The 25,803-nt window shown below is 44.1% G+C and overlaps 1 protein-coding gene across 2 annotated transcripts; it reads left to right on the top strand.

Annotated features, from left to right (window-relative positions):
* The first annotated feature begins 785 nt into the window (after positions 1-785).
* On the top strand, positions 786-24,865 carry fbxo11b (F-box protein 11b). Of its 2 annotated transcripts, none has more exons than XM_083635131.1 (22): positions 786-1,058; positions 2,434-2,597; positions 2,805-2,865; positions 3,065-3,209; positions 3,327-3,456; positions 5,243-5,326; positions 5,553-5,685; positions 5,852-5,958; positions 8,223-8,334; positions 11,504-11,610; positions 11,695-11,832; positions 11,936-12,153; positions 12,373-12,553; positions 12,735-12,857; positions 18,340-18,425; positions 19,815-19,891; positions 19,981-20,124; positions 22,318-22,428; positions 22,550-22,657; positions 22,815-22,923; positions 23,125-23,223; positions 23,359-24,865. In XM_083635131.1, exons 1-22 carry the CDS (start codon positions 971-973, stop codon positions 23,486-23,488), a joined length of 2,655 nt encoding a protein of 884 aa, XP_083491257.1. In that variant the 5' UTR covers positions 786-970; the 3' UTR covers positions 23,489-24,865. The 2 variants fall into 2 exon arrangements, with proteins under 2 accessions (XP_083491257.1, XP_083491256.1); XM_083635130.1 differs by having other exon boundaries at positions 2,805-2,886.
* The last annotated feature ends 938 nt before the right edge of the window (positions 24,866-25,803 follow it).

Raw genomic sequence — 25,803 nt, 5'->3', positions numbered from 1 at the left:
AGAGATAGAGACAACAGATAATTTATGTTTTTCACTGGATTAGCTACTAGCTTTTGGTCTAATTTGAATTTATGGATTAAATATAGCATTGATGCACTACCACCATTTATACTTGAAACTGTCAAATTTTGAATATTCATTGAAGGTAAAAAAAAATAATTTTTAATGAACAATGTAATTATTTTGACCAAATATTTTATACAGAAATGTAAATACTGTATAGCAAAACTCTACTCTGTCTACAACCTTTAAAAAGGATTTAGAAACATTTTCCAAATCCATAAAATATACATATGAAAAACAAAATGTGTTGGGTGAGTTGAAAACGAGCCTAACTACGCTCAGTGTGGAAGATAGAAAGCATAATTGTTCTTGTAATTCTTTAAATCAAGAGAAAAATAACGAGTATTTTATTTTGTGTGGAAGATAGAAAGCAACGAGTATTTTATTTTGAAGGGTGATGTGTATACCAGACCGTGTCAAGAGGCGTAGCCAGACCGTGTCAAGAGTGTCAAGAGGCGTAGCCAGCTGGCTCTGCGGGCTCTGCGGCGCTGCAATTATATGATGTTGGAATCAGCTCAGATCAGAGATCACATCGATCCGACAGAAAGGTTGGTCGAGCAGTTTGACACGCCGCTGCTGATTGGTCGCCGCAAGAGGAGATGATAAAACACCAAATGGGATTGGTCAAAGAGGCACTTTGCTATTTTTTTCTCGCGATTGTTTCCCGTGTGGGTTAATGGCTCCTCCTGCTACAGAGTGAGACGGAGCTGGCACCGAGTAGCTATACGGGGGGAGCAATACGCTACGTAGAACAGCGATTACACCCCAAATACCAGCGGGTTTTCGGTCGCAATTGTTTGGGTGTATCTGGAAAAGAGGCGGTCGGGGCTGTAGTTTGGGTCGGGTGTTAAAATTGGAAGCGGGCGGTCGAGGATAGCAGTCTATTTTTTAACAACCAACTCCCCAGATGAACTCCGTCAGAGCCACCAACAGGAGACCCAGGCGAGTGTCGAGGCCGCGCCCGGTGCAGCCCGAACGGAACAACGGGGAGCGAGGTAAGCTAGGCCGCGGTCAGCACACGCTTTCACATGAAGACGTGTCAGGCGGTACCAGTCTTTATCTATCACTTATGTTCTCCTACTGACCTGGTCTCCACACTTAAACATGTCGGGTTCAACAGGAAAACCCGAGGCTTCTTGCTCTGTGGCTTAGGCCAGGCCGCGCTTTGTTTGGCTTGAGTGATTGAGGCTAACACCGCTAGCTAGCTAGCTATGAGGTTAGGTGGAGGTTGGGGGTTGTCTTCGCCTGCTGCGTACCGAGCTAACGTTAGATTGCCAACATTATTAAGCCAGTCTTCAGGTAACCTTAGCTGGAGCCGGAGGGCTTGACTTGGTCCATTTTAACCAGGCTGTTCACGGCTGCTCGGCCATCGCATTCCCAGCTGTCACTACCGATTCAGAGGGTGTAAATCTGCGGTGTCTTTGGACTGCCATTTTTGGGGTGTAACGTTAACAAAAACATTAGCAACGAAGTGGATAGTGTTAGCTAGCTGCCCAGCTTTAAGAGGCCATGCACATCAGCTGCGATAGATGATAGGTTCATGTTTGCCAACGATTTAGATTAATTCGCTGTATCCATTTTGTGTTGTTGGGACAGTCGTTTCCAGCTAGCGTTGCCGTAGCCAGTGAGCAGATTGAACCCAGAGCCCCTTCCTTGTTCTCACTAGCTCCATTTGTTTACACCGCGGATTTGCCAGCTACGCAGTTCAGTTTTTAGCCATTAGCCACTCGTCTGATCGACCCTGGTCTGCGGCCTTTTGGCGACCTGCTTTATTTGGAAAACGCTGTAAAAGAAGGGTCAGTGATTTTGAATATGTGCGAGCGTTGTGGACCCAGTGACAAATGCCAATTGCCACATATGTATTGGTAATAGCTGGACTCACTGGCTGGCAGTCTGGCTACGGGGGGTGCATCTGCCATTATCAATCACCAACCTTTGTCTGTCTATTACCAACTATTACCCGGCCTGCGCAGTGCCTACAGTATGCGAGTTGAATGCACTGCATTGTAGGAATAATGGTGACTAGAATGATAATGTCAGTCAAGTGTTGGTTTGTGGCTGCTTATTTATAATTTTAGTCATTTATGATTATTATTTAACTAAATACAACGCACCAGCTACTGTTACAGGAGAAAATTAGGTGTGTTATGGTGCACCAGAGATATGATTCTTCTGCATGAATAAGTGTGTTCATTCATCTGAGCCTGAAAGGTCCAGCTTATGTCTGTCTGTATATATTCACGTGTATGTCCATACACACAGGTGCGTGCAGGTGTGTGACATGGTCTTGCCCTATGCTGCAGCTCTGTCTTGTAGTGCATGTTTAGAAAGTAGCGTATGCATAGAGAGTCTGTTTGCCTCTCTGCCCAGATGAGGAGGCTCCTGCCGCAGCTGCAGCAGAGATGGCTGTGGAGGAGTCCGGTCCAGGAGCTCAGAACAGTCCCTACCAGCTCCGACGCAAATCCCTGCTGCCCAAGAGAACAGCCGCTGCCTCCGCCACCGCCTCTGCCTGCCCCAGCAAAGGCCCTATGGAGGTTAGACTGAGAAACTTACGTGCCGTTTTTGTGAATGTGTTGGCACTGCAGTGTGCATGTTTCTGTGTGAGAGAAATATTTGCTGATTAATTGTATCCTCCTGTGAACGGACAACGATTTCCTGTCAGAATAGTAAATATCTTAGCCGATAACTGTGCTTGACTGTTGGCATGTGAAGCTGATGTGTTACTTGTCCCCCGTTTGCAGGGAGCATCCACTTCATCAACAGAGGCCTTTGGCCATCGAGCCAAGCGGGCACGGGTGTCTGGTAAGAGCCACGATCTGCCAGGTGTGTGCAAGTGGGACAAGCAGGATGTCTTTGCTCAGCGGCAGAATATCAAATAAATGATGGTGGTGTTGGGATTTATAATTACCATGGAGGCACAGTTTAATTATAGAGTAATATGCTTGTAGTTTAGAGATCTGTCCCAAATGCTTACATTTTGTCTGTGTGCGTTTGTGTGTAGCAGCCCCAGCAGAGCAATATCTCCAGCAGAAGCTTCCAGACGAGGTTGTGTTGAAGATCTTCTCCTACTTGCTGGAACAGGACCTCTGCCAGGCGGCCTGCGTCTGCAAGAGATTCAGCCAGCTAGCCAATGACCCCATCCTATGGTCAGTGCCTCTGGAGGGATGGAAGACGAAATCTCCACCTGCCCTGTCCTGTTCTGACTTTCAGTTATGAAATGGCAGACAACTGAAATTATTTGTGTGTGTCGTTTAATTTTCCAGGAAACGTCTATACATGGAGGTGTTTGAGTACACACGTCCCATGATGCACCCTGAGCCAGGCAGGTTCTACCAGGTCAGCCCTGAGGAGCATGAACACCCAAACCCCTGGAAGGAGAGCTTCCAACAGCTGGTCAGTGCACCTCCATACATTTTTTTTTACGAGTGGTCATGCAGTTTTCATAAGGAGGATATTGCTCCCCACCCTACCTTCTCTCTGCACAGCTCCACGTTATTAATTTTTTTTTGTCCTTCTCTCTTGCATGATTTTTCAATAGTCACAGAAATATCGTCAGGCTTTGCCATCTTTACTTTATGCTTCTTGTAATTTCAGTGATCTCGGAATTTAAGCTTATTCACCACTAGGGATGCAGGGGTTAACCGGTTTGACTATTAACCACGATTTAAAACGTCACGGTTATATAACCGCAGAGGCTCCGCTACACCGAGTGTTTTGTTTCACAACAGTTCGTCAGTTTAAAACTCCCGTGAAGAACCTGTCTCTCTCGCTTCGTTTCCCGCACGGACTATTTAGCGGAGGCACCAAACACAGGCAGCTGCCATGTCTCCCAGTAGTAGTCAGTCGGTAGCCTAGCCATGGACGCCAGCACCAAAATAAATGTTGCAATACATGTCCCGCAAGGTTTCTGAGATTAGGGGAAAGTCTGAGCTGGTGTTACGTTAAACCAAACATGGGGAGGAGGCAGCGGATTTGTTTACCGTTAACATACAGTCAATGACATTAACGTTAGCTGTTGTGGCTAATGTTAGCTAGCTGGCCATGGCCTAGCGTACATAGTTCAACAGGCAGCGGTCCTCGAGCTCGTTGTGACCAAACATCCCCGCATTTAAAGCACTCCAGAGCTGGCGTAAACCATAGAGAACCTCATGCTTTACACAAAAAGAAACATCAAGGGTTTGTGTCAACTCCAAAAGCAACCCGCTAACGTTACATGTAGGCCTAATAACGTGAAGCTAACGTAGCTAGCTGCTTGGCAGTCATGATCTGACTGAGACAACGAAAACAAATGTGCACATTTACATAACAAACACCAGTCAACACCACATAGTGTCCTTTCTTTAATCTAGAGGGAGCATTTTCCAGTAAAAAGTGAAACAACACATGATGGCTTATAGTGAGGCTTTCCATGCCTGCCCCATCATCACTTCAATAGAACTGACCCCAATGCAAAATTCAGACGGCCCATAACATGCCAATAAGAGTCTAAGTTACTATGCCTTTTGTGTTTTTTCTGCAGACTAAGCAGCTATAGACTTTCGCTTCTATAAAATAATAATAAAATATTTTTTGTATTGACTATTGAGTGATACACTTTACTAAAACAATCATATATCAGAAATGTTGTTTGTTTTATGTTCACAATAGTGATGTCAGTTAGATTTGATTAGGTCAGAGCCATGGGATATTAAATCATCCATCTTTGCTGAGTACATCTGCCCTTTCTTTCTTCTTTTTTTAATCCGAAGGCAGCAACTGTTAAGATTGTGGGGGAAATACAATAAAACCTCTATTTAAAGAATGCTCATGTGATTTTTATACGTCCATAACAATAATCGTGAAACCGTGATAATCGTGGTTTTTTCTCAGACTATAATCGTACATCAAAATTTATAATCGATGCATCCCTATTCACCACTCTGGAAAAGCGCACCATTTAAATGCCTAAAATCTGAAGTATTATACCTGTGCTTGCATACTTTCTGTTCAATGGTGGTTTGTTTGCATATTTATGTACAGGGTTTGTCAATCTTACTTGGCACTTTCTTAGGTGCCAGGTTGACTGCCCTGCCTCCAGTGTTTTCTCTCTTGTTTCGTGGCCTGGTTATATGATGACTGTGTTTATGTTGCATGTGATCAATGTCTATATATGTTGACCCTGGTGTTTGTAATATTGCAGTATAAAGGTGCCCATGTAAAACCAGGATTTGCTGAGCATTTCTACAGTAACCCGGGCAGATACAAAGGCAGAGAGAATATGCTGGTAAGTCACAACAACTTCGTAGAGAAATCCCTCAGGATTTATTTCATTAGCTGCAGCACCAAAATTTATGCATTGCACACTGCACAGCCAATGTAAACAGCGGCCTGCTTTCCCAAACTGTATTCCGATAAGTTATACGTGTGTTTGTATCTATTGTATATGTCTGTGTGTGTGTGTGTGTGTGTGTGTATGTTCTGACTGAAATGTTTTTGTGTTTCTCTTGCAGTACTATGACACCATTGAGGATGCGTTGGGTGGAGTGCAAGAGGCCCATTTTGACGGTCTAATCTTCGTCCACTCTGGCATCTACACAGATGAGTGGATTTATATCGAGTCCCCCATCACCATGATTGGTGCAGGTAAGCACATGGCATTCGCCGGAAATTACTTTGGACATTACCTTGACGCCTGTGATGCATGCAATCAATATACTGTATATATCTCTAAAATGGAGATAAACTACCAGGGCCATTTGTGTTCCCTTGTACGAGGGTTTTAATGACTGCTCTCTATTTTCTTCTTTAGCTCCTGGCAAAGTAGCTGACAAGGTGGTGATAGAGAATACCAGGGACTCGACGTTTGTCTTCATGGAGGGTTCAGAGGATGCCTACGTGGGATACATGACCATCAGGGTAAGCACACACCTGACTGCCTGATACATGACCATCAGGGTAAGCACACACCTGACTGCCTGATTTGCTCGCATTTTGGAACTATAGTTGCCAGTGGCAAATTCCATCTTAGTCTTGAAGTCATCATTGATTTTCAATTATTATAATTGAGAATTAAATTAATTGCCCACTAATAGTGGGTCATTTAGTTCATTGTAAACTAACTGTAATGCATGTAAACTATTTAGAGCGCGTCCGTTCATTGCGCCATACTTTCATGTACTACATTCAAATTTCATTTGAATTTCACTAAGTTCATTAACAGGGTTGCCATGGGTCTGGAAAGTGCTTGAATTAAAAAACAAAATCAAGTACTTGAAAGTGGGCCTTAAAAGTGCTTGAATTTAGTCTTACCGGAATCCCTCAGTTTGAGCCTCGTGTCATCCGTCAACTCAAAACTGCTGGGCCAAGCTTGATACACTTTCTTCCTATCGCTCTCCGCACTGCGCTGTGTCATTGCTGCTCAAGAGTTATTTGAGTTTATGTTAAGTGTTAGGATTCATTCCGAAGTCTAAGCATGACTGGAAACAAATTTGCATTAACTCATTGAGTGCCAGCCACTTTTGGAGAACGGACGCTCCCAGTGCCAGAGTTTCAGAGCGTTTTCAGTGATTTCTCAAGGCCCACAGAATATTGTGTGATATTACTATGTAAACACCGAACACGTACAAAGAACGATGAGACTCTCTTCTATCATCTGCAAAAAAAAGTTTATTGATCCCATTTTCCGTTCTTTAGTTATGAGCCGGAGAAGATAGGCTGTTTTGAGCAAAAAGACACTTTTCAAATTAGAAGCTGAGTTATTCCGCCTTTTGTGAAATGCAGCATTTCAAGCACATTCACTGAGTCTGAAGATAATATTTTATGATGTAGTGACGTGGGGTAGTTGTGTGGTGCCTGCGTGCCCCACCCCCCTCTCCCCCCCTCAGCTGCAAACTCCTCCCCACACTACACAGCCTCACGCACCCAGTCTATTTTCGGAGCGCTCTGTTTGTGTGCGCCGGGCGGCTCCCAGCGCGACAAGGAAATGCCAACCCGGACTGCAGGGAAAGGTTTGGCCCTTCGGCGTCGGGTGCTGCCTTTCTGGCGGCTAATCGTGTGAAGAAACTATGCAGACAGACAGACAGAGGCAGAGGAGCTCAGTTGTGTGCGCGGATTGACTGCGGTTCGCAGACAACGTCAGCTGCAGACAGAGCAATCTATATGGCTCTGGCTGCAGCATGCATCGGTTTCTCTTTGATCACGGCTTTTTCCTCCTGTTTTCCAGACCTTTCTGTAATCTGGAGAGCACTGTCGCCACCTACTGGGTCGGTAAAATAGGTTATAGACCTCCAATAGCTACAATATTTGTACAGGAGATGTATCGGGCATTGATCCACGTCCCACCGTCAAAAAACGCAATTGACGACAATCGTCGTCTTTGGCACTCTACGTTAGTATTCGAATTGACGACAACTGTCGTCATTGGCACTCAATGAGTTAAGAGGACTTACAAGACTGGTATATGCAGACCTGCCAAGCTGGACGCATTTTTCGCAGCAGGCACGCATTTTGGCATTAAAGTACGCTGGTACGATTTGTTAGTTAAAAACAACGCAAAAAAGCGTTGATGCCTGTGAATTCAATTGTGTGTGTGTGCAGTATCCGAGTGTGTGTATTGTGAATCTACTTCTCACGTGGTCAGACCTTAAGTGGCTGTGACACTAGCGACCAATCCAACTGACGAAAGCAACAAGTCTAGCCAATCAGAGGCAGAGTAGGGCGGGTCTTGACTTCACCATCCATCATGTTAGTGTGCGAGCGAGCTACTTCTGCTGCAGCTTTCTAAGATCAATATATTTAATTTGCCAATCTTAACGTATACAATGCAGGCAGGATGCTATATAAATACACATACATACATACACACACATGTGTGTGCATTATCAAATCGGTTATTAATTAATTCTAGGTTCAGCAATGCATGCATTTTGATGTTTTACTAAAGCACATATCGATGATTATAGTACGTCTCAAGGGATATTACTGTTACCTGATTATGTGCTGGCGCCATCATCTACACATTTTAGAGGCACCAGTACCTCCAGTAGAAAAAGGCAGTGTGGAGCCCTGTACTGTATATGTGATGGCTGATCTGTAAGAGGTGGGTGAACAAAAGCTGGATGTGCGCTGGTCTGTCAGTGGGCGAAGCCTCTGCCTGACCACTGCTGCACTTCTCTCCTCAGTTCAACCCTGATGATAAGTCAGCGCAGCACCACAACGCCCACCACTGCCTGGAGATCACCGTCAACTGCAGCCCCAACATCGACCACTGCATCATCCGCTCCACCTGCACAGGTAATGCACACACACACACACACACACACACACACACACACACACACACACACACACACACACACACACACACACACACACACACACACACACAGCGAACACTTGTTAACAGTGTGGAGTCATGCTTTCCTATGGTTTGGAATGCAAAGTAGGTGGTGACTCTACTTCTGGTGGATCACTAAATGATCTATATGTAAGGGATAATCAACGGCTAGGTGCGCGACGTGGAGGCGAAGGGTGGTTGCCTCCACGAAGGGCATCATGATTGTTATTTGACCCCGACAATTATTTGATCTCAACGATTGAGACAAGATAGCTTCAGTCTATGAAAAAGGTCTGTCTGAACTCTGAAGGCATTTATTTGTTTCTGACTGTGAGAAAGTGAGGAAAAACAGTAAAATTCCCCAATACTACTGTATCTGTTATATCTTTAACCAAATCACACACATTTAGGCTATTCTATGTGATCTCCTTTTCAGAACTAATGTAATATCTTTTCATTTCCATTTACTGAGCCTCCCCTGAAACTGAGTCCTGCTGGGGAGGCTTGCCTCCCACTTTGTAAAACTCATGTGATGTCATTTTCTGAGCTTACCAGACTGTTCTAGCTGTTCTATTATTTGCCTTTACTCACTTATCATTAGTCATTATATTCTCATTACTGATGATTTATTTATCAAAAATCTCATTGTGTAAATATATTTTATAAGAGCCCATATCGCCCAGCCCAACTTACAACTGAACATTTAGCCTACTTTGTAGAAAATACCAAGATATATCATGTATCGCCATTCAGCCTAAAATACTGAGATATGATTTTTGGTCCATATCGCCCAGCCCTACTCAAGGTCTTTGTTGTCGTCAGTGTTGGGGGTAGTAACTGACCATGTTAGTTTTTCAATTATTGTCATCTGTTAGTAGTTACATTACGGTACATAGAATGTCGTTACTCACTGACTTTTTCATGTACACATCGAGACTTTACAAAATGTTTGGTTATGGAAATTTGGTTTAAAGTCATGGAAATCCATTGGTCAAAATGTGTATGAACCTTGATTAGTAGCGTTAAATTATTATATTGTGTCTCAAATCTGCCGGCATTTGGCCGACGTTTTTGCGCCCAGGTTGACGACACAAGTAACGGATCACCAGCAATATGTACATAACATTATACATCTCAGGAGGAGCAATATGTACATAACATTATACATCTCAGGAGAGCAGGAGTCACTAATAATAACTAATAATGTACATGAAGATTAACGTTACAACACCATTTCACAAAGCCTTCCATGACAGCATTGTGCCTGTTCGGTCTCCACAGTGTTTCCCCTAGATACGCCTTAGAATGGCGCCCCCCCCCAACCGTCTATAGCGCGTGTGTTTTCCTCTTAACTTAGTGGGTAGCTACCCAAAGCAAGCCAAGTCTACTATTTTCTAGTACGGTACTCTTATTATTAGCCTGACTCATTTGTAATAGGGATGGGGGAGAGTACTCGGGTACTCGAGTACTCGTTTGTAACGAGAGTACTCGAGTACCGTTTCCGCTGTCCGGGTACTCGCCCCACCCCCCTCCCCTATAAAAATGGCCGATCTAACGGTAACAGCGTCTGGCGAATCGCCAGCAACACAGACGTCCATGTATATTAACGCAATCTATATTCAGCAGATGTAAAATAAACAAGATTTGATTGCAGTTGTTTTCCGTTCATGGCCAATTTATATATAGATGTGCAAGCAAAGATGGTAACGTTAGATGTTTTTTACTCGGACGGACCACTTTGACTAACGGACCCCTGACAGTAACTTTGTTTACCATAGCCAAACGTTCCGTGTTTCACCACGGGCGGGGACCATCACTCGGATGTTTTTGCGGTTAACGTTAGCGAACATTATTACTGTTTGCAGTTATCATGTTTGCAGTTATCACTTTTTGGCAGAACACCAGAGTTTTTAATAAGTGGATTTACTTAACAGTGATCAAGAAGCAGTATGGAATGATTACCGACATGTATTGGGAGTTACTTTTACTGAGGTAGGCTAACGGCTAACACCGGATCACCTTATCACAGTCAATCTGTAAAAACTAAAAAGTGCACCAGGCAGCGCTTTTTCCATGCAAAATTGGTAATGTGTGTGAAGTTGCTGTGAACAGCCCCATACAAAGCAGATCACCCCTGCTCTCATCACAGGCATTTGGCGAATGCTAATGGTAACTGCTTAACATAGCCAAACTTAGGATCTTTCATGTGTGTGTGTCGTTCCCCCGGGGGGGGGGGGGGGGAGTACTCGAGTACTCTTTCATAACAGAAGGAGAGTACTCGAGTATTTAAATCCCTTACAATGCCCATCCCTAATTTGTAATAAATGTGTTTGTACGGCTAAAGTTTTGCATGCTATCCTATCGTCTGAGAACTGTAGCCTGATGCTAAAAATGTAGAGGCTAGTGTTTTCCGCCTGCTTGTTAACGTAGCTAGAGGCTAGTGTTTTCTGCCTGCTTGCTAACGTGGACGCATGGATCTATTATCTTATCGGGACGCTAGTGTTTTCCGCCTGGACGAGACGACCAGCTGAACCATCGCCACACCACATAGCGCAGCGTAGGTTTTTAAGCTCAATAAACACAGATTTAATGTGTCCTGAATTTATACCATTTGTCCTTTATTTGAAATCTTAAAGGACACGATGTCCTGCAGCTGTGAGTGCTAGCGGAAACGCTGATGTGTTTGTGTGTGTGTCTCTCTCTGTGTGCCAGAGATATTTCGACGGTCATGACAACTTAACTCGCATGTACCCCTTGGATCTAGCCAATATCGTTTCATAACATTGACAGGCAGACAATCGCAAGCTGCCATTTAGGAGACCGGAAGAGTTTTCGGCGGAGCCTGGAATGAGCTATCTCTCTGTCATTCGTCTCTGGCCTGGTCATGCACGAACTTGTCAAGTGATGTGCAATGCCAAGTCTGCCAACATAAATTGCCGACATAAGTGTATAAACGCAAAATCAAAGGCAAGAACGCAACACCAGTTTGCCGTTTTATGCAGAGACAGTTGCGGTCTAAACATGGCCTAAGTACTGTATTCATTTTGTGTAATTGTTGATTAATTTGTTTTAGGGGAGCATAATCCTTGACTACAGTGTGAAACCTCTCTTTTTCCTGTGTCTTAGTGGGCTCAGCGGTGTGTGTGAGTGGCCAGGGGGCGTGTCCAACCATCAAACACTGCAACATCAGCGACTGTGAGAACGTAGGGCTGTACATTACAGACCATGCACAGGTAAAAGCCTCGGCTTTCTTTTTCACTTGGCACACCAGTGTTAACACAGCGCTGAATTTGACTGAGTCTTTTTATTCCTTTCAGGGAATATATGAGGATAATGAGATCAGCAACAATGCGCTGGCGGGGATTTGGGTGAAAAACCACGGCAACCCCATCATCAGACGTAACCACATCCACCACGGCCGAGACGTCGGAGTGTTCACTTTTGATCACGGCATGGTAACTCAACTTTGACCACCCATGTCGTACTTTCAACTTGAAGGTGTGTGCTTAATGCAGAGCTTCACCATCCGACTAATGTCTCCTCGTGGCTTTGTTTCAGGGTTACTTTGAGAGCTGTAACATCCATAGGAACCGCATAGCAGGCTTCGAGGTGAAGGCCTACGCCAACCCCACGGTGGTGCGTTGTGAGATCCACCACGGCCAGACAGGAGGCATCTACGTCCACGAGAAGGGCCGGGGACAGTTCATCGAGAATAAGATCTACGCCAACAACTTTGCCGGCGTCTGGATCACCTCCAACAGCGACCCCACGATACGGTGAGAACACGCTTCGCAGAGGACTTGCTGAGTAACCCTTTAAGAAGATACTGGCAGCCTAGGTACCAGCAGGGTGCAACCAACTCACTAGCAATACTACCACCAGTACCGCCCCCCCCCCTTTCCCCCCCAAGGCACTGGTAGGGGAAACACTGCACCTGACCTGTCTATATGCATATTCTATTTGAAACAATTGACCTTTTTATGCTCCATATCCAGGGGAAACGCTATATTCAACGGAAACCAAGGAGGCGTGTACATATTTGGAGATGGGCGGGGTTTGATAGAGGGTAATGATATCTATGGTAACGCCTTGGCGGGAATCCAGATCCGAACCAACAGCTGCCCCATTGTACGGCACAATAAGATCCACGATGGACAGCACGGGGGCATCTACGTGGTAAATACACGCACAATTTCACAGGCAGATATCAAGTGCATGCATTGTATTTAGTTAATACAAAAAACACTGAATACAAAAGATACACTTTCTTCATTTCAAGGAAGCGGTGGGCTATTACGTGCCCACCATTTTTGACGCTGAGAGACTGTTTTGACAGCCGTCCTGCTCTGTGTTTCAGCATGAGAAAGGCCAGGGGGTGATTGAGGAGAATGAGGTTTACAGCAACACACTGGCCGGGGTCTGGGTGACCACTGGCAGCACTCCTGTCCTCCGCAGGAACCGCATCCACAGTGGCAAACAGGTAAACAGCTAAACATACATACAATTAAAATAACTGACATCTGTTTTGCAAATGTGTTCACCCCCTTGGCTTTATGCACATTTTTATTTTCTCTGAAACTTCAATAACTGGACTATAATGCAGAGCCATATAAGATCCGCCATCGCGGAAACGTGGGCCGAATCAAGGAATTGAAAAAAATAAAAAATTGAATCAACTGTAAAACGTGGAATATTGGCCATAATTGGATTGAAATTCAGTTTTCGGCAGAAGACAGAAGGTTTTGTGGATGATAGATAGGTACTTGGTAGGTAGGTGGATGGTAAGACGTTTTTGCGGATTGCTTATATTTTATTAAATTGTGGATATTTATTAATTCCTACTATTTCTGATAGTAAAATGAGCGTAAAAAGCAAAACACAGAATTCAGAAAAATCTTAACGGAATTTAGGAAAAAATAAAATGGAATTTGGGGAAAAAATAAAACCGATTTCATATGGCTCTACTCTAATTAGTCACCCATGAATGAAGCAAACCATGTTGAAGTTTTCTGGTGGACAGTAACCCTACACCCTGAGCCGGTCTTGTTAGCAAGAAAGAAGACTGTAAAAAGGAAAATTGTTCAGAATCACTAAATACAATCTAACAAGTAACAGATGATACAAAATGTTGAGCAATTGAGCAAAAATGAAGCGGGGGGGCGTGAATACTTGTGCAAAACCATCTGTTATTTTATTGTATGCGTTAACATAAATTTCCTCACATTTGATTTCACTTTGATGGAATGGATTGATTTGCATAGAACTCAGACACCCAAAAATCTGGAATAAATATATTTCTAAATAACTTCATAGCACAACAAAATGTCCACAAAGTCAAGCAGGGTGAATGCTTTTGCAAGGCAATACTGCTAGTGTGTGACTGTCGTTCATGTAAATTAATGAATCAGTTTCCTTTGGTCTGATTATGTTCATAATTGATAATAATAATAATAATAACTTGGATTTATATAACGCCTTTCAAGGAACCCAAGGACGCTAATAAAGGGACACAATGACAAACAAAACAATGAAACAGAACAGAGAGAACAGGGGAGAGTATAGTTAAACACATGAGTTTTGAGGGTGCTTGAAAGTGTCCAAGGATGGGACGTTGCGGATCTCTGCCGGGAGAGAGTTCCAGAGGGTGGGGGCCGGCACACTGAAAGCTGTGTCCCCAAAGGTTCGTACGTGGGTGTGGGGGATGGAGAGGAGACTAGAGTCTGAAGTCCTCAGATTCCGGGACAAGGTGTAGGGGTGGAGGAGGTCTGATAGGTACTGGGGGGCAAGAGTATGGAGGGATTTGTACGTGAGGAGCAGGATTTTCTAGGTGATGCGGGACTTGACCGGGGAGCCAGTGGAGATGGATGAGGGTGGGTGGTGATGTGCTGCCAGGGCTTGGTGCGGGTACTAAGAACCCTGGTGGCTGAGACAGGTCCAGGGCTTTGCTGGGTACCCCGAACAGGACTCCATTGCAGTACTCCAGATGGGAGGTGATAAAGGCGTGGATGAGGGACTCGGCTGCAGAGTCTGAGAGTGATGGCCAGAGTCTGGAGATGTTTTTGAGGTGGTGAATGCGGATTTGGTGATCAAAACACTTACTTTTCTGCTCAATCTATTTATTTGGACTAGAAATATTGCACGCTCATCACTAGTACTCCCGCGCGGAGCGGAACCCCTCCGCCTTCTTAAAGTAGTGAGATTCTGGAAATATAAAATGTTTATTTTTGGGAGGGACATTGTAAATATGTGCATGTATGAGAAACAGCTGCAGCAGTGTGTTAAATGACAATATGCTGAAAGTGGGTAAAAGCCAATGTTTCTGGAGTGATAATTATACATTGAGTTAAAGAAAAACTATGCTTTCAGACTTTTGTCTGAATTTGAAGGGCAGGATCATTTTTCTTAACCCGGTTATGCATGTAGATATCACAACTGGGTCAGAGTAACCGAGGTATGCTACTACTACAATTCTGAAAAATCTGTTTAAGATGCCTAGATATAACTATATGGCATGTCAACATCTTACTTTCACTTTAAGGTTTCCATACTCAGGTGCATTATGAGTATATTTTAATATCAACAAAAACATGTCTGCAAGCATTACTTACTTTTACTACTGGGATCATCATCTGTATTGAGTAACACTAGTGCTGCCAGTCAAAGAGAGAGAGGTGGTGGCTGACACCAGAGAGTCTCAGTAACAGGATATCATGTAAACAGTTTAACCTGAATGAGCCCTTAACTGGGTTACTCATGCATGTAAATGTAAACATTGTGTCACTTCATTTTCCGCGTAGCACACTCAAATAGGGATGCACCGATCGATCGGCCAGCAATCGGAAACGGATGATGTTCAGCTTAAATATGAGATTGGAGAATTCAGATTTATGCTTTTATGTGCCGATTGCCAAAACCGATTGATGACGCAAAACACGTGAACCATTTTCGGCGGAGTTGGTCACATGTAAACACAGCTGCCTGAAACGTATCGGTGGTGTCATGACAAAGTGTGTGAGACGGACACAACACGTCATTTGTAATGTATGCCAGGATAAAATACCTTGTAGGGGAAGCAATAGTAATCCTTGCAGCAGACAGTCGAGCAGGATGATAAGCAGCTCCTCATACACAAACGTTTCCTTCACTAGAGACCCATGCTGCACTGTAGCTAGCTAACGTTAGCTCTTAGTAATGCAGTTAGCTTGCTAGCATTAGCCACTCGGTAACGTTATTTGGTTTTGCTAGATTTTACTCTTCTTATCCTGCTTCTAACATCAGAGTGCACACCAAATGATGTAAACAATGGTTGGAAGTTAAACATTGCTTTGATTGAACGTTGGACTGAAACGGAAAGGCATAAAGTTATTTCTCCGTTGGGTCGGGTTGCCAGATACAGCGATGGTTTCCATCCCAAAGACTGCTCAAAAACCACCAAAATGCACACAAAACCGCTCAAGCAAATGCAGGTCTATGGAAACAATCTGGCTACATGGAGTCTGATGCATGTGCTACCTAAAAGCACAATGGTTTTTGTAGTGATCACGTAAATATTGAGTTTGGAAAAAAAATAAACGTTTTAACAAGGACTTGATGAAATGCATGTACGGTACAATGAAAACGGTTAGATCTATAATACTGCTATATGTGGCCACTGACAGTGTATGAGGTTCCCCTTTCAAAGGTAGAAAAGCTAGAAAGGATGATTAACTCATTCATTAGAAAATGGCTCGGAGTCCCACGCTGCCTAAGCAGTGTAGCCTTATATGGGAAAGGCATATTGGAATTGCCATTATCTAGCCTGACAGAGGAGTTCAAGTGTGCTAAGGTTAGACTGGAAATGACTCTGACTCAGTCAAAGGATCCAGTGGTTAGGAGTGTAGCGCCCACAGTTAAAACAGGGAGGAAGTGGAACCCAAAGGAGGCAGTACAGCAAGCACAGTCAGCTCTTAGACATAGGGATATCATAGGTCAGGTGCAGCATGGGCGTGGAGGCTTAGGGTTGTGCATAGGGAAACCTGTGTGGAACAAGGCATCAGTAATAGAAAAGAGGAAGATGGTAGTTGAAGAAGTACATAGGCAAGAGGAGGCAGTAAGATGTACTAAGGCAGTGTCGCAGGCAAAGCAAGGACAGTGGGTGAACTGGGAGAGTGTAGAGAAGAGAAAGTTGAAGTGGAGAGAGTTGTGGAGCATGGAGGCCAGCAGAATTAGATTTATTCTAGGGGCTACTTATGATGTGCTGCCATCTCCCCAGAACTTAAATCAGTGGTTGGGCGAGGATGGTGCCTGCCCATTGTGTTCTAGTGTATGTACATTGAGGCATATTCTGTCAGGGTGTAAGGTCAGTCTCTCCCAGGGGCGATACACCTGGCGTCACAACCAGGTGTTGAAATGTTTGGCAGCTGCAGTTGAGGAAAAGCGGCTAGAAGTAAATTCTCTAGTTGCTAGCAAAGAGAATAGACAGATCAAATTTGTACGTGAGGGAGAAAAGATTAGACCAATTAAGGTCAGGCACAAGTTAGGGCAGCTAAGTGTAGGTGGAGCCTGGGAAATGAGGGTTGACTTGAATGAACAGCTAGTCATCCCAGCATATATAGTTAGCACCCGGCTACGTCCGGACTTGTTACTGTGGTCTGAGGTAGAGAAGAGAGTTTATTTTATCGAACTCACAGTCCCGTGGGAAGATCGAGTTGAGGAGGCTTATGAGCGCAAGAAAGCTAGGTATGCTGAAATGGCAGCAGAGGCAGAGCAGCGAGGTTGGAGGGCTCGAGTGCGGCCTGTAGAGGTGGGCTGCCGTGGTTTTGTGGCAAAGTCCGTTATTGCCTTACTAACTGAGTTGGGCATTCGGGGACGGAGCCTGAAACGTGCGGTTAGCAACATGTCTCAGGCAGCAGAACGAGCAAGTGAATGGCTGTGGATAAGGAGGAAACATGCTAGCTGGGGAGCTCGCTAAGGTCAGATTGATTGTTTGTTGTTGGTCATGATTAACGGTCCGCATCAACAGGGCTGAATCATTGACAGTGGTGGTGTAGTTAGGGATTGTTTGTTGTTGGTCATGATTAACGGTCCGCATCAACAGGGCTGAATCATTGACGGTGGTGGTGTAGTTAGGGATTGTTTGTTGGTCATGATTAACGGTCAGCATCAACAGGGCTGAATCATTGACAGTGGTGGTGTAGTTAGGGATTATTTGTTTGTTGTTGGTCATGATTAACGGTCCGCATCAACAGGGCTGAATCATTGACAGTGGTGGTGTAGTCAGGAATGTCATACCGAATTAACCTGGATAGCTAGGCTTAGATAGTGAGGTAATATGCAGTTGTGCGGTGGTAGCATGGAGGGGGGTGTTTCCAGGACGCTGGATTACACCGTTAAGCCTTCTTGAGGTGTCGTGGGCCTAACTTAACGAAACGTCGGTGAAGGAAGGTGCCCACTTGAAAACCCCAATGACATGCTTCATACTGCTGTTGGCTAGGGTAGGTAACTGGTGATTTGTGTCTTGTTTATTAGTTTGTTAGCCTGTTAGCTTGTTTTATTCTGGATTGGGCTTCTAAATGTGTTTTTCCTCGGATTTTGGCACAAGGGATAGTAACATCTTGTCCTGTGTATTAATTAATAAGGGGGAAACAACATATAATACTGCTATAGCCTACCAGCTGCTATTAAAAACCATGCAGATATTGCTCATAGACGATCTGCGATCAGTGGCTTGATCGGTGCATCGCTACAATCAAACTTCAGCAATGGATATTGGAGGAATTGCCCCAACTTCAGTGTCTCCATTACGGTTTTGTCCGCTCAGCCTTCCCACTGTGTCGATAAAGAAACTTAAACAAAGGGGAATGGACTGTCTATAATGGACTGTCTATAATCTGACTATAATTGCTGAGCCATGTTATATCTTGACAGATGTGTATGATCTTTTTCCTACAGCCAATGTTCTGACCCGCTCTTTTCCTCTCCAGGTTGGTGTGTATTTCTACGACAACGGACACGGTGTGTTGGAAGACAACGACATCTACAATCACATGTACTCTGGTGTACAGATCAGGTAAAACCTCACGCCTTGCAGCAGTCAAGTACTGAGCATACAGAACTATTGGGATATTTATTTTGTACTGTTCATGAGGTAGATTGATTTGACGTGATGATGCCATGTGTGGCTTTGACCCCATTGTTCACTTCTTTTCTTCATCGATCTGTCACCCATTTATTTATCTCTACCATTATTTATCATGTGATGGTGCATGCTCTTTTTCACCAACACCCAGCTTCCCCCTAATCTATAATGTAGACGTGGATTTTACAGAACCAGAAGCAAATGGGTATCGAAAAGGTGTTCTTAACACTGGTGTAGATCAGGGTATACGCGGGTATACGCCGTATACCCACTTATTTTTCAGACGGCTTTGCGTATACCCATTTCTACCGGCAGATTCCACCAGGAAGCGTTGCAAGGCGGCTGCTGGAGCTGGTCGCAACCCGTCTAGTGAACGCCTGTGTCCACCTGACGCGCTGCAGTCTAGCCCCTTTCACCACGGAGTGACAACACAGTTATGAAAGGGGCTAGCCCCTTTCACCACGGAGTGACAACACAGTCATGAAAGGGGCTAGCCGCGGTCCCTGAAGCGGCTAGCCCCTTTCACCACGGAGTGACAACACAGTCATGAAAGGGGCTAGCCACGGTCCCTGAAGCGGCTAGCCCCTTTCACCACGGAGTGACAACACAGTCATGAAAGGGGCTAGCTCCTTTTACCACGGAGTGACAACACAGTCATGAAAGGGGCTAGCTCCTTTTACCACGGAGTGACAACACAGTCATGAAAGGGGCTAGCCCCTTTCACCACGGAGTGACAACACAGTCATGAAAGGGGCTAGCCGCGGTCCCTGAAGCGGCTCTCCCCTCGGCTCCGCTAATAATATGCGCCCAACGTCTATTTTTGATGCTTCCTACTTCAAGTGGCGTCAAGCAGCACAGAGCAGATCGAGCCGGGCAGAATTCACGACCGAGAAATAAAATAAAACCTCTTGTCAATTTTCAAAATAAAACCCGTTACCGTATGTCATGGGACAAACAGTCACACATTGAGGGGGGACCAATTTTGTCAGCAGGGTGCAACAAGAGCTTGCTTTCAATATAATGTGCAATTATATCAATGACTTGAATGCTTCCATTATTTTGGCAGCTAGGCTACTTAGGTTCCAATTAAGTTACCGGTATACTGTTTGAATTTCTGGTGTCAATGAACTAATTCAGTAGCCTAATGTCCAGCTTCTGGTAGCCTAATAGTTTCCAGTGTTACATTTATAGTATACAGTATAATTCAAACACTAACCCACCCCCACTTCTCCAGGGACCACTACACCACTGGTTCTTAATCATTTGTATGCTCAGTGTAAATCCGAATGTTGACTAATTCTTGATGAATCTTCTCTACAGGACGGGGAGCAACCCAAAGATCAGGCGCAACAAAATTTGGGGAGGACAGAACGGAGGCATTTTAGTCTACAACTCAGGTCTGCACATTATTCCACCCCTACCTTGTCTGGTATACAGTATCTGTATATTTATGTGTGTAATCCTGTGTCTTCTGTTAACCTCATAGGTCTGGGCTTCATCGAGGACAATGAGATCTTTGACAATGCCATGGCCGGAGTGTGGATCAAGACGGACAGCAACCCCACACTGCGACGCAACAAGATTCACGACGGCAGAGACGGAGGCATCTGCATCTTCAACGGAGGCAGAGGTACAATCTAATATCCGTTAGACTAGGCAGAGGTACAATCTAATATCCGTTAGACTAGAGGCAGAGGTACAATCTAATATCCGTTAGACTAGAGGCAGAGGTACAATCTAATATCTGTTAGACTAGGCAGAGGTACAATCTAATATCTGTTAGACTAGAAGCAGAGGTACAATCTAATATCTGTTAGACTAGGCAGAGGTACAATCTAATATCTGTTAGACTAGAGGCAGAGGTACAATCTAATATCTGTTAGACTAGAGGCAGAGGTACAATCTAATATCTGTTAGACTAGGCAGAGGTACAATCTAATATCCATTAGACTAGGCAGAGGTACAATCTAATATCCGTTAGACTAGAAGCAGAGGTACAATCTAATATCTGTTAGACTAGAAGCAGAGGTACAATCTAATATCTGTTAGACTAGAGGCAGAGGTACAATCTAATATCTGTTAGACTAGGCAGAGGTACAATCTAATATCCGTTAGACTAGAGGCAGAGGTACAATCTAATATCTGTTAGACTAGGCAGAGGTACAATCTAATATCTGTTAGACTAGAGGCAGAGGTACAATCTAATATATGTTAGACTAGAGGCAGAGGTACAATCTAATATCTGTTAGACTAGGCAGAGGTACAATCTAATATCTGTTAGACTAGAAGCAGAGGTACAATCTAATATCTGTTAGACTAGAGGCAGAGGTACAATCTAATATCTGTTAGACTAGAGGCAGAGGTACAATCTAATATCCGTTAGACTAGGCAGAGGTACAATCTAATATCTGTTAGACTAGGCAGAGGTACAATCTAATATCCGTTAGACTAGAGGCAGAGGTACAATCTAATATCTGTTAGACTAGAGGCAGAGGTACAATCTAATATCCGTTAGACTAGAGGCAGAGGTACAATCTAATATCTGTTAGACTAGGCAGAGGTACAATCTAATATCTGTTAGACTAGGCAGAGGTACAATCTAATATCTGTTAGACTAGGCAGAGGTACAATCTAATATCTGTTAGACTAGGCAGAGGTACAATCTAATATCCGTTAAACTAGAGGCAGAGGTACAATCTAATATCTGTTAGACTAGGCAGAGGTACAATCTAATATCTGTTAGACTAGGCAGAGGTACAATCTAATATCCGTTAAACTAGAGGCAGAGGTACAATCTAATATCTGTTAGACTAGAGGCAGAGGTACAATCTAATATCCGTTAGACTAGGCAGAGGTACAATCTAATATCCGTTAGACTAGGCAGAGGTACAATCTAATATCCGTTAGACTAGGCAGAGGTACAATCTAATATCCGTTAGACTAGGCAGAGGTACAATCTAATATCCGTTAGACGTGGAGAAACAACTGGCCAAAAAGAAGCAGGAGCACAGTTAGTCAGCTGATCTATTAAAAAACGATTTTCACACAGCTTTGTGAAATTATATTCCTATTCACCTCATGTTCAGACCTTAGTGGGCCAAATTCTTCCGGGTCCTTTACACTTCCGGCGGTCACTGCGCAAAATAAGAGTTGTTTTTGGAGCGGACAATGAAGGGGTAAAATAAAGAACGTAGCCTACTACTTTGAGCCGGTACACAGCAAGCAAGCGAGTATCCACTGTTAGCCAGGTCAGATAACGTTATCGTCGACAATGACGAGCACTTTCTTGTAAAACATACCTGGACTCCAACAAAGAAAGCTTCAGATAGTTGTCTCTCCTCCGAGGCAGCGCGAGCCACTAACGTCAATAAGACCCGCAGACGTTAACGTAATTTCCTGGAATGCGAGACTTAACGAGCCAGTTACATGGTGTTGCATTCTTAGACATTGCCGTTTGCTTTTATTTGGTATGTTACATACAATTGGCTAAATTATTAGTTAATTCAGAGTTCGATGATATTGGAGCAGCGCAGCCATTTTTTATTTTATTTTATTATTATTATTAGCCGGAAGTTTTGATACGGCCACACAACCGGGTCAAATGGGCGTGGCTACATAAGGTGAATAGTATAATATATTGATTTGTCAATATGCGTGACATTCACTGAACTAAGAGTCCAGCCAACCTAATATTCAACTTTAGCTTACAAATTCTAAACATCACGAATATAGCAAAAATCTTTACACGGGTGTTAGATCCTCCTCCCTTTGGCACCACTATGACCTGATCTGTTGTGTTTGTAATGTTTCAAACGTTGTTTAGGTCTGCTGGAGGAGAATGACATCTTCAGGAATGCTCAGGCCGGCGTGCTGATCAGCACCAACAGCCACCCAATACTCCGCAAGAACCGCATCTTTGACGGCTTCGCCGCAGGTCAGCTTCTATGAGATATCACAATCAACATGACTACAAGTATCATCTCATTCACCTTTATCTCCCGCTGGTGCTGATGGTGGAATTTGCTTTCAAATGTGTGTGTGTGTGTATTTTCCAGGCATTGAAATCACTAACCACGCCACAGCCACTCTCGAAGGCAACCAAATCTTCAACAATCGCTTTGGAGGCCTGTTCCTGGCCTCGGGGGTCAACGTTACCATGAAAGGTAGCTAGCTAGCTCTTTTGCTGCCATTTTAGCTTTGCCGACTCTGGTAATAAGCTATGCTAATGCATTGTTGACACTTGCCCAATGCAGTACAGTGCATCGCCTCTCACTCATCACTCTCCCATCCTCCTTTTGTGCTGTGTCCCTCTGCTGTCAGACAATAAGATTATGAATAACCAGGATGCCATAGAGAAGGCTGTGAGCAGAGGACAGTGTCTCTACAAGATCTCCAGCTACACCAGTTACCCCATGCACGACTTCTACAGGTATACACGATTCAATACAAAGGGATCAAAATGCTCTCACTTAGAGCATTTTGATCCCTTTTTTTAATTGAAGGACAATAAGATGTGTCCACTACTGCATTAACACTCCTCACAAACACAAATATGTGTTGTCTACAGATTGTCTCCCGTGCAACTTTGTCTGAATTTTGCAAATGAACTGTTCTTGTCATTTGTCTCCAGATGTCACACTTGTAATACAACGGATAGGAATGCCATCTGTGTTAACTGCATCAAGAAATGCCACCAAGGGCATGACGTAGAGTTTATACGGCACGATAGGTGAGACTCCGTTCGCTTTCTTTCACCAACCAAAACATTCATGTCTAAGGACGTTTCCTTCTCCCCATGCAGTTGTCGAGCTAGTGTTAAATGTGTTAAATTGTGTGTTTTAATCCCGACGTCTGTGCTCTCCAGGTTTTTCTGTGACTGCGGAGCGGGAACATTGTCCAATCCCTGCACACTGGCTGGGGAGCCCACACACGACACGGACACCCTCTATGACTCGGCGCCGCCCATCGAGTCCAACACCCTGCAACATAACTGAACGCACGCGCGCGCGTCAACACCTTTACATACGCATACAGACATGTCACACCCGCGCGCACACACACAAACACACACACACACATGCACAGTTACACACACGCACACAGAGACATCCCATTGCAGCCATAAGGACCCAGAGAGACACTGTGTACGGCGCTCTCAGTCGGGGTAGAGGTGAATGAGGCTGCAGAGGAAGCAGCCTCCGGCCCGCTGTAGTCAAGACACGCTGCAGTGGAGGGAGTCTCCACTAGAGGGAGCTGTGCAGCGCAGAGGATATAGACTGACCCACACAGAACAGCCACAAGAGATTCCTCACTCAAGTATTTCATATTGCAGTCTTTAGACAAAGAGAAGCAACATGGGAGGAGCAGGGATGGAATGAGGGGTGGTCGACGGGGGCCCGCGCCCCTTCGGCAGCGTGCGAAGATCCCCCCGCTGTTAATCCTCAGCTCACAGCCCATGTCTTCTTCACAAGAACTGCCGTCAAAAGAGACTTCCTGCTTCCTCGCAGCTGCCACCCCCATTGGCTGCCCTGGCAGTTGTAACTAGGCAACGGATGGACGGATGTAGCTCTTGTGTGTGGATATAAAGAAGAGCAAGACTTGTGTGTGATGGAGCACTTGGGCTTTTTTTAATATGTTATTCTGATCAGTGGATTTGATTTCAATGCTTTCTCATGTAGTTTTGTATTTTCAAGCAAAAATCTGACTGTATTTGAATGTCTTTTATTTTATTATATATTATTATAATTATTGTTATTAATTTTCTTTGGTTAGCGTCTGCCCCTTCTTCCCCCCCCTCCCGCCCCCCACCCCAAGGCTTACTGCAGTAACTCGGGCGTCCCAGCGGTCAAGTTCTTTCTGTGAAAGAGAATCTCGTTAAACACTAAAATCCCTCTCCAGCATATTAGCTTCAATGGCAGGTGGAGGAGCTCCACAGTTGTATAAAGGTGTGTGTGTAAATGTGTGGTGTATGGTGTGTGTACAGTGCAGGTTGTGTGTGTGTATATGTTTTTAAGTTGATGCAGTCAGTGTTCTCTGGAGAGGGTTTCGATAGGAGGAACTGGAACTGATGAGTCTATCTGCAGCCCCCTAACCCGTCCTCCCCCCGTCCTCTACCCCCACCCTCCTTCCGTGTATCGTGGTGACTGTGGCTCCTCATGCAGCCTGAATCGTATGCATGTACCATAACATCTAGACTTAATATATTGTGAAGTATTCAATAACCATTATGTAGATGCTAGTTGGAATTCAAAAAGGGGTTTAATTTCCTAGAAAGACAAAAAAAGAAAACAGGAAACTGGTCATTTCTAAGAAAATAAAACTTTATTAGATCACAAGTGTTTGTCATGCTGTGAGGAAATCCATATACTGTAAGATCCTCCCAACAAATAAGAATATTTTTTTATCGTTTACTATGACTTCTGTAGGTATAAGAGAGGTGTAGCAATAACAGTGATACTGATCATGAGTCATCCTACATTCTGTAATTGTGTTAACTTCTTGCTAATGAAATAACGGTGAAGTTTAACAATGAACGACTGCCTCAAAATATTCCTCACTTTGGTGCTAGCAACAGCTCTATCAATTCACATACCATCTGAAGTAATTCCATACCCAGGGTAATAGTGGTGGTTTTACAGTATCCAGGTTATGCACTTATATACTGGCATCACCTCTTGACACACTGCAGGTCAAGTGACAATTTCTGATGTTCTGATCATAACTGACACATTGGTTTAACTTGGTGTTTGCATCTACAACACCATTTTGAAATGCTCCTTTGTCTCAAACTTTACTAGAGTGCTGAAAACGGTGATTATATGGGGCCAGCCGGTTACAGGGCTCCTACACATTTTCCATTTCAAAATTGCATACTTTTCCAGACTTCTCTGTCAGACCATAATTGACATTTGAGTCCAGAAGGGCGTCACTTTGTGTGGTACAGTTTGGAGGTTTTGGGGTTGAACTCAGTGAAAGCTTGGACTTTGAAGAACTTCTGAAGTGAAGAGTGAAAAAACTCTTGACAGAAATGATTGACCTTGTGAGACTCTGGCTCAGTTTGACAGCTTCTTTAAGTCCACTACCGACCCCCCGTTCCTTATTTTGTAGTGTATATATCCCATAGTATTTGTACCCCATCTATATCCCATAGAGATAAGCAGTGTCTATCTCTATCACATCTATATCCCATAGAGATAAGCACAGTGTATCTCTATGGTTTGCCCGCTGACTTAAAGATGGATGCAGTCTGATTATTTAAACAATCTTTGAGCAACAGTTGTACCAAAGATTTGTGGTAGTGTTATAGAGG

This window comes from Poromitra crassiceps (assembly GCF_964638095.1).
Source record: "Poromitra crassiceps genome assembly, chromosome: 4".
Taxonomy (NCBI): domain Eukaryota; kingdom Metazoa; phylum Chordata; class Actinopteri; order Beryciformes; family Melamphaidae; genus Poromitra; species Poromitra crassiceps.
The sequence above is the reverse complement of the archived record's forward strand: the minus strand, read 5'-3'. Positions and strand labels throughout refer to the sequence as shown.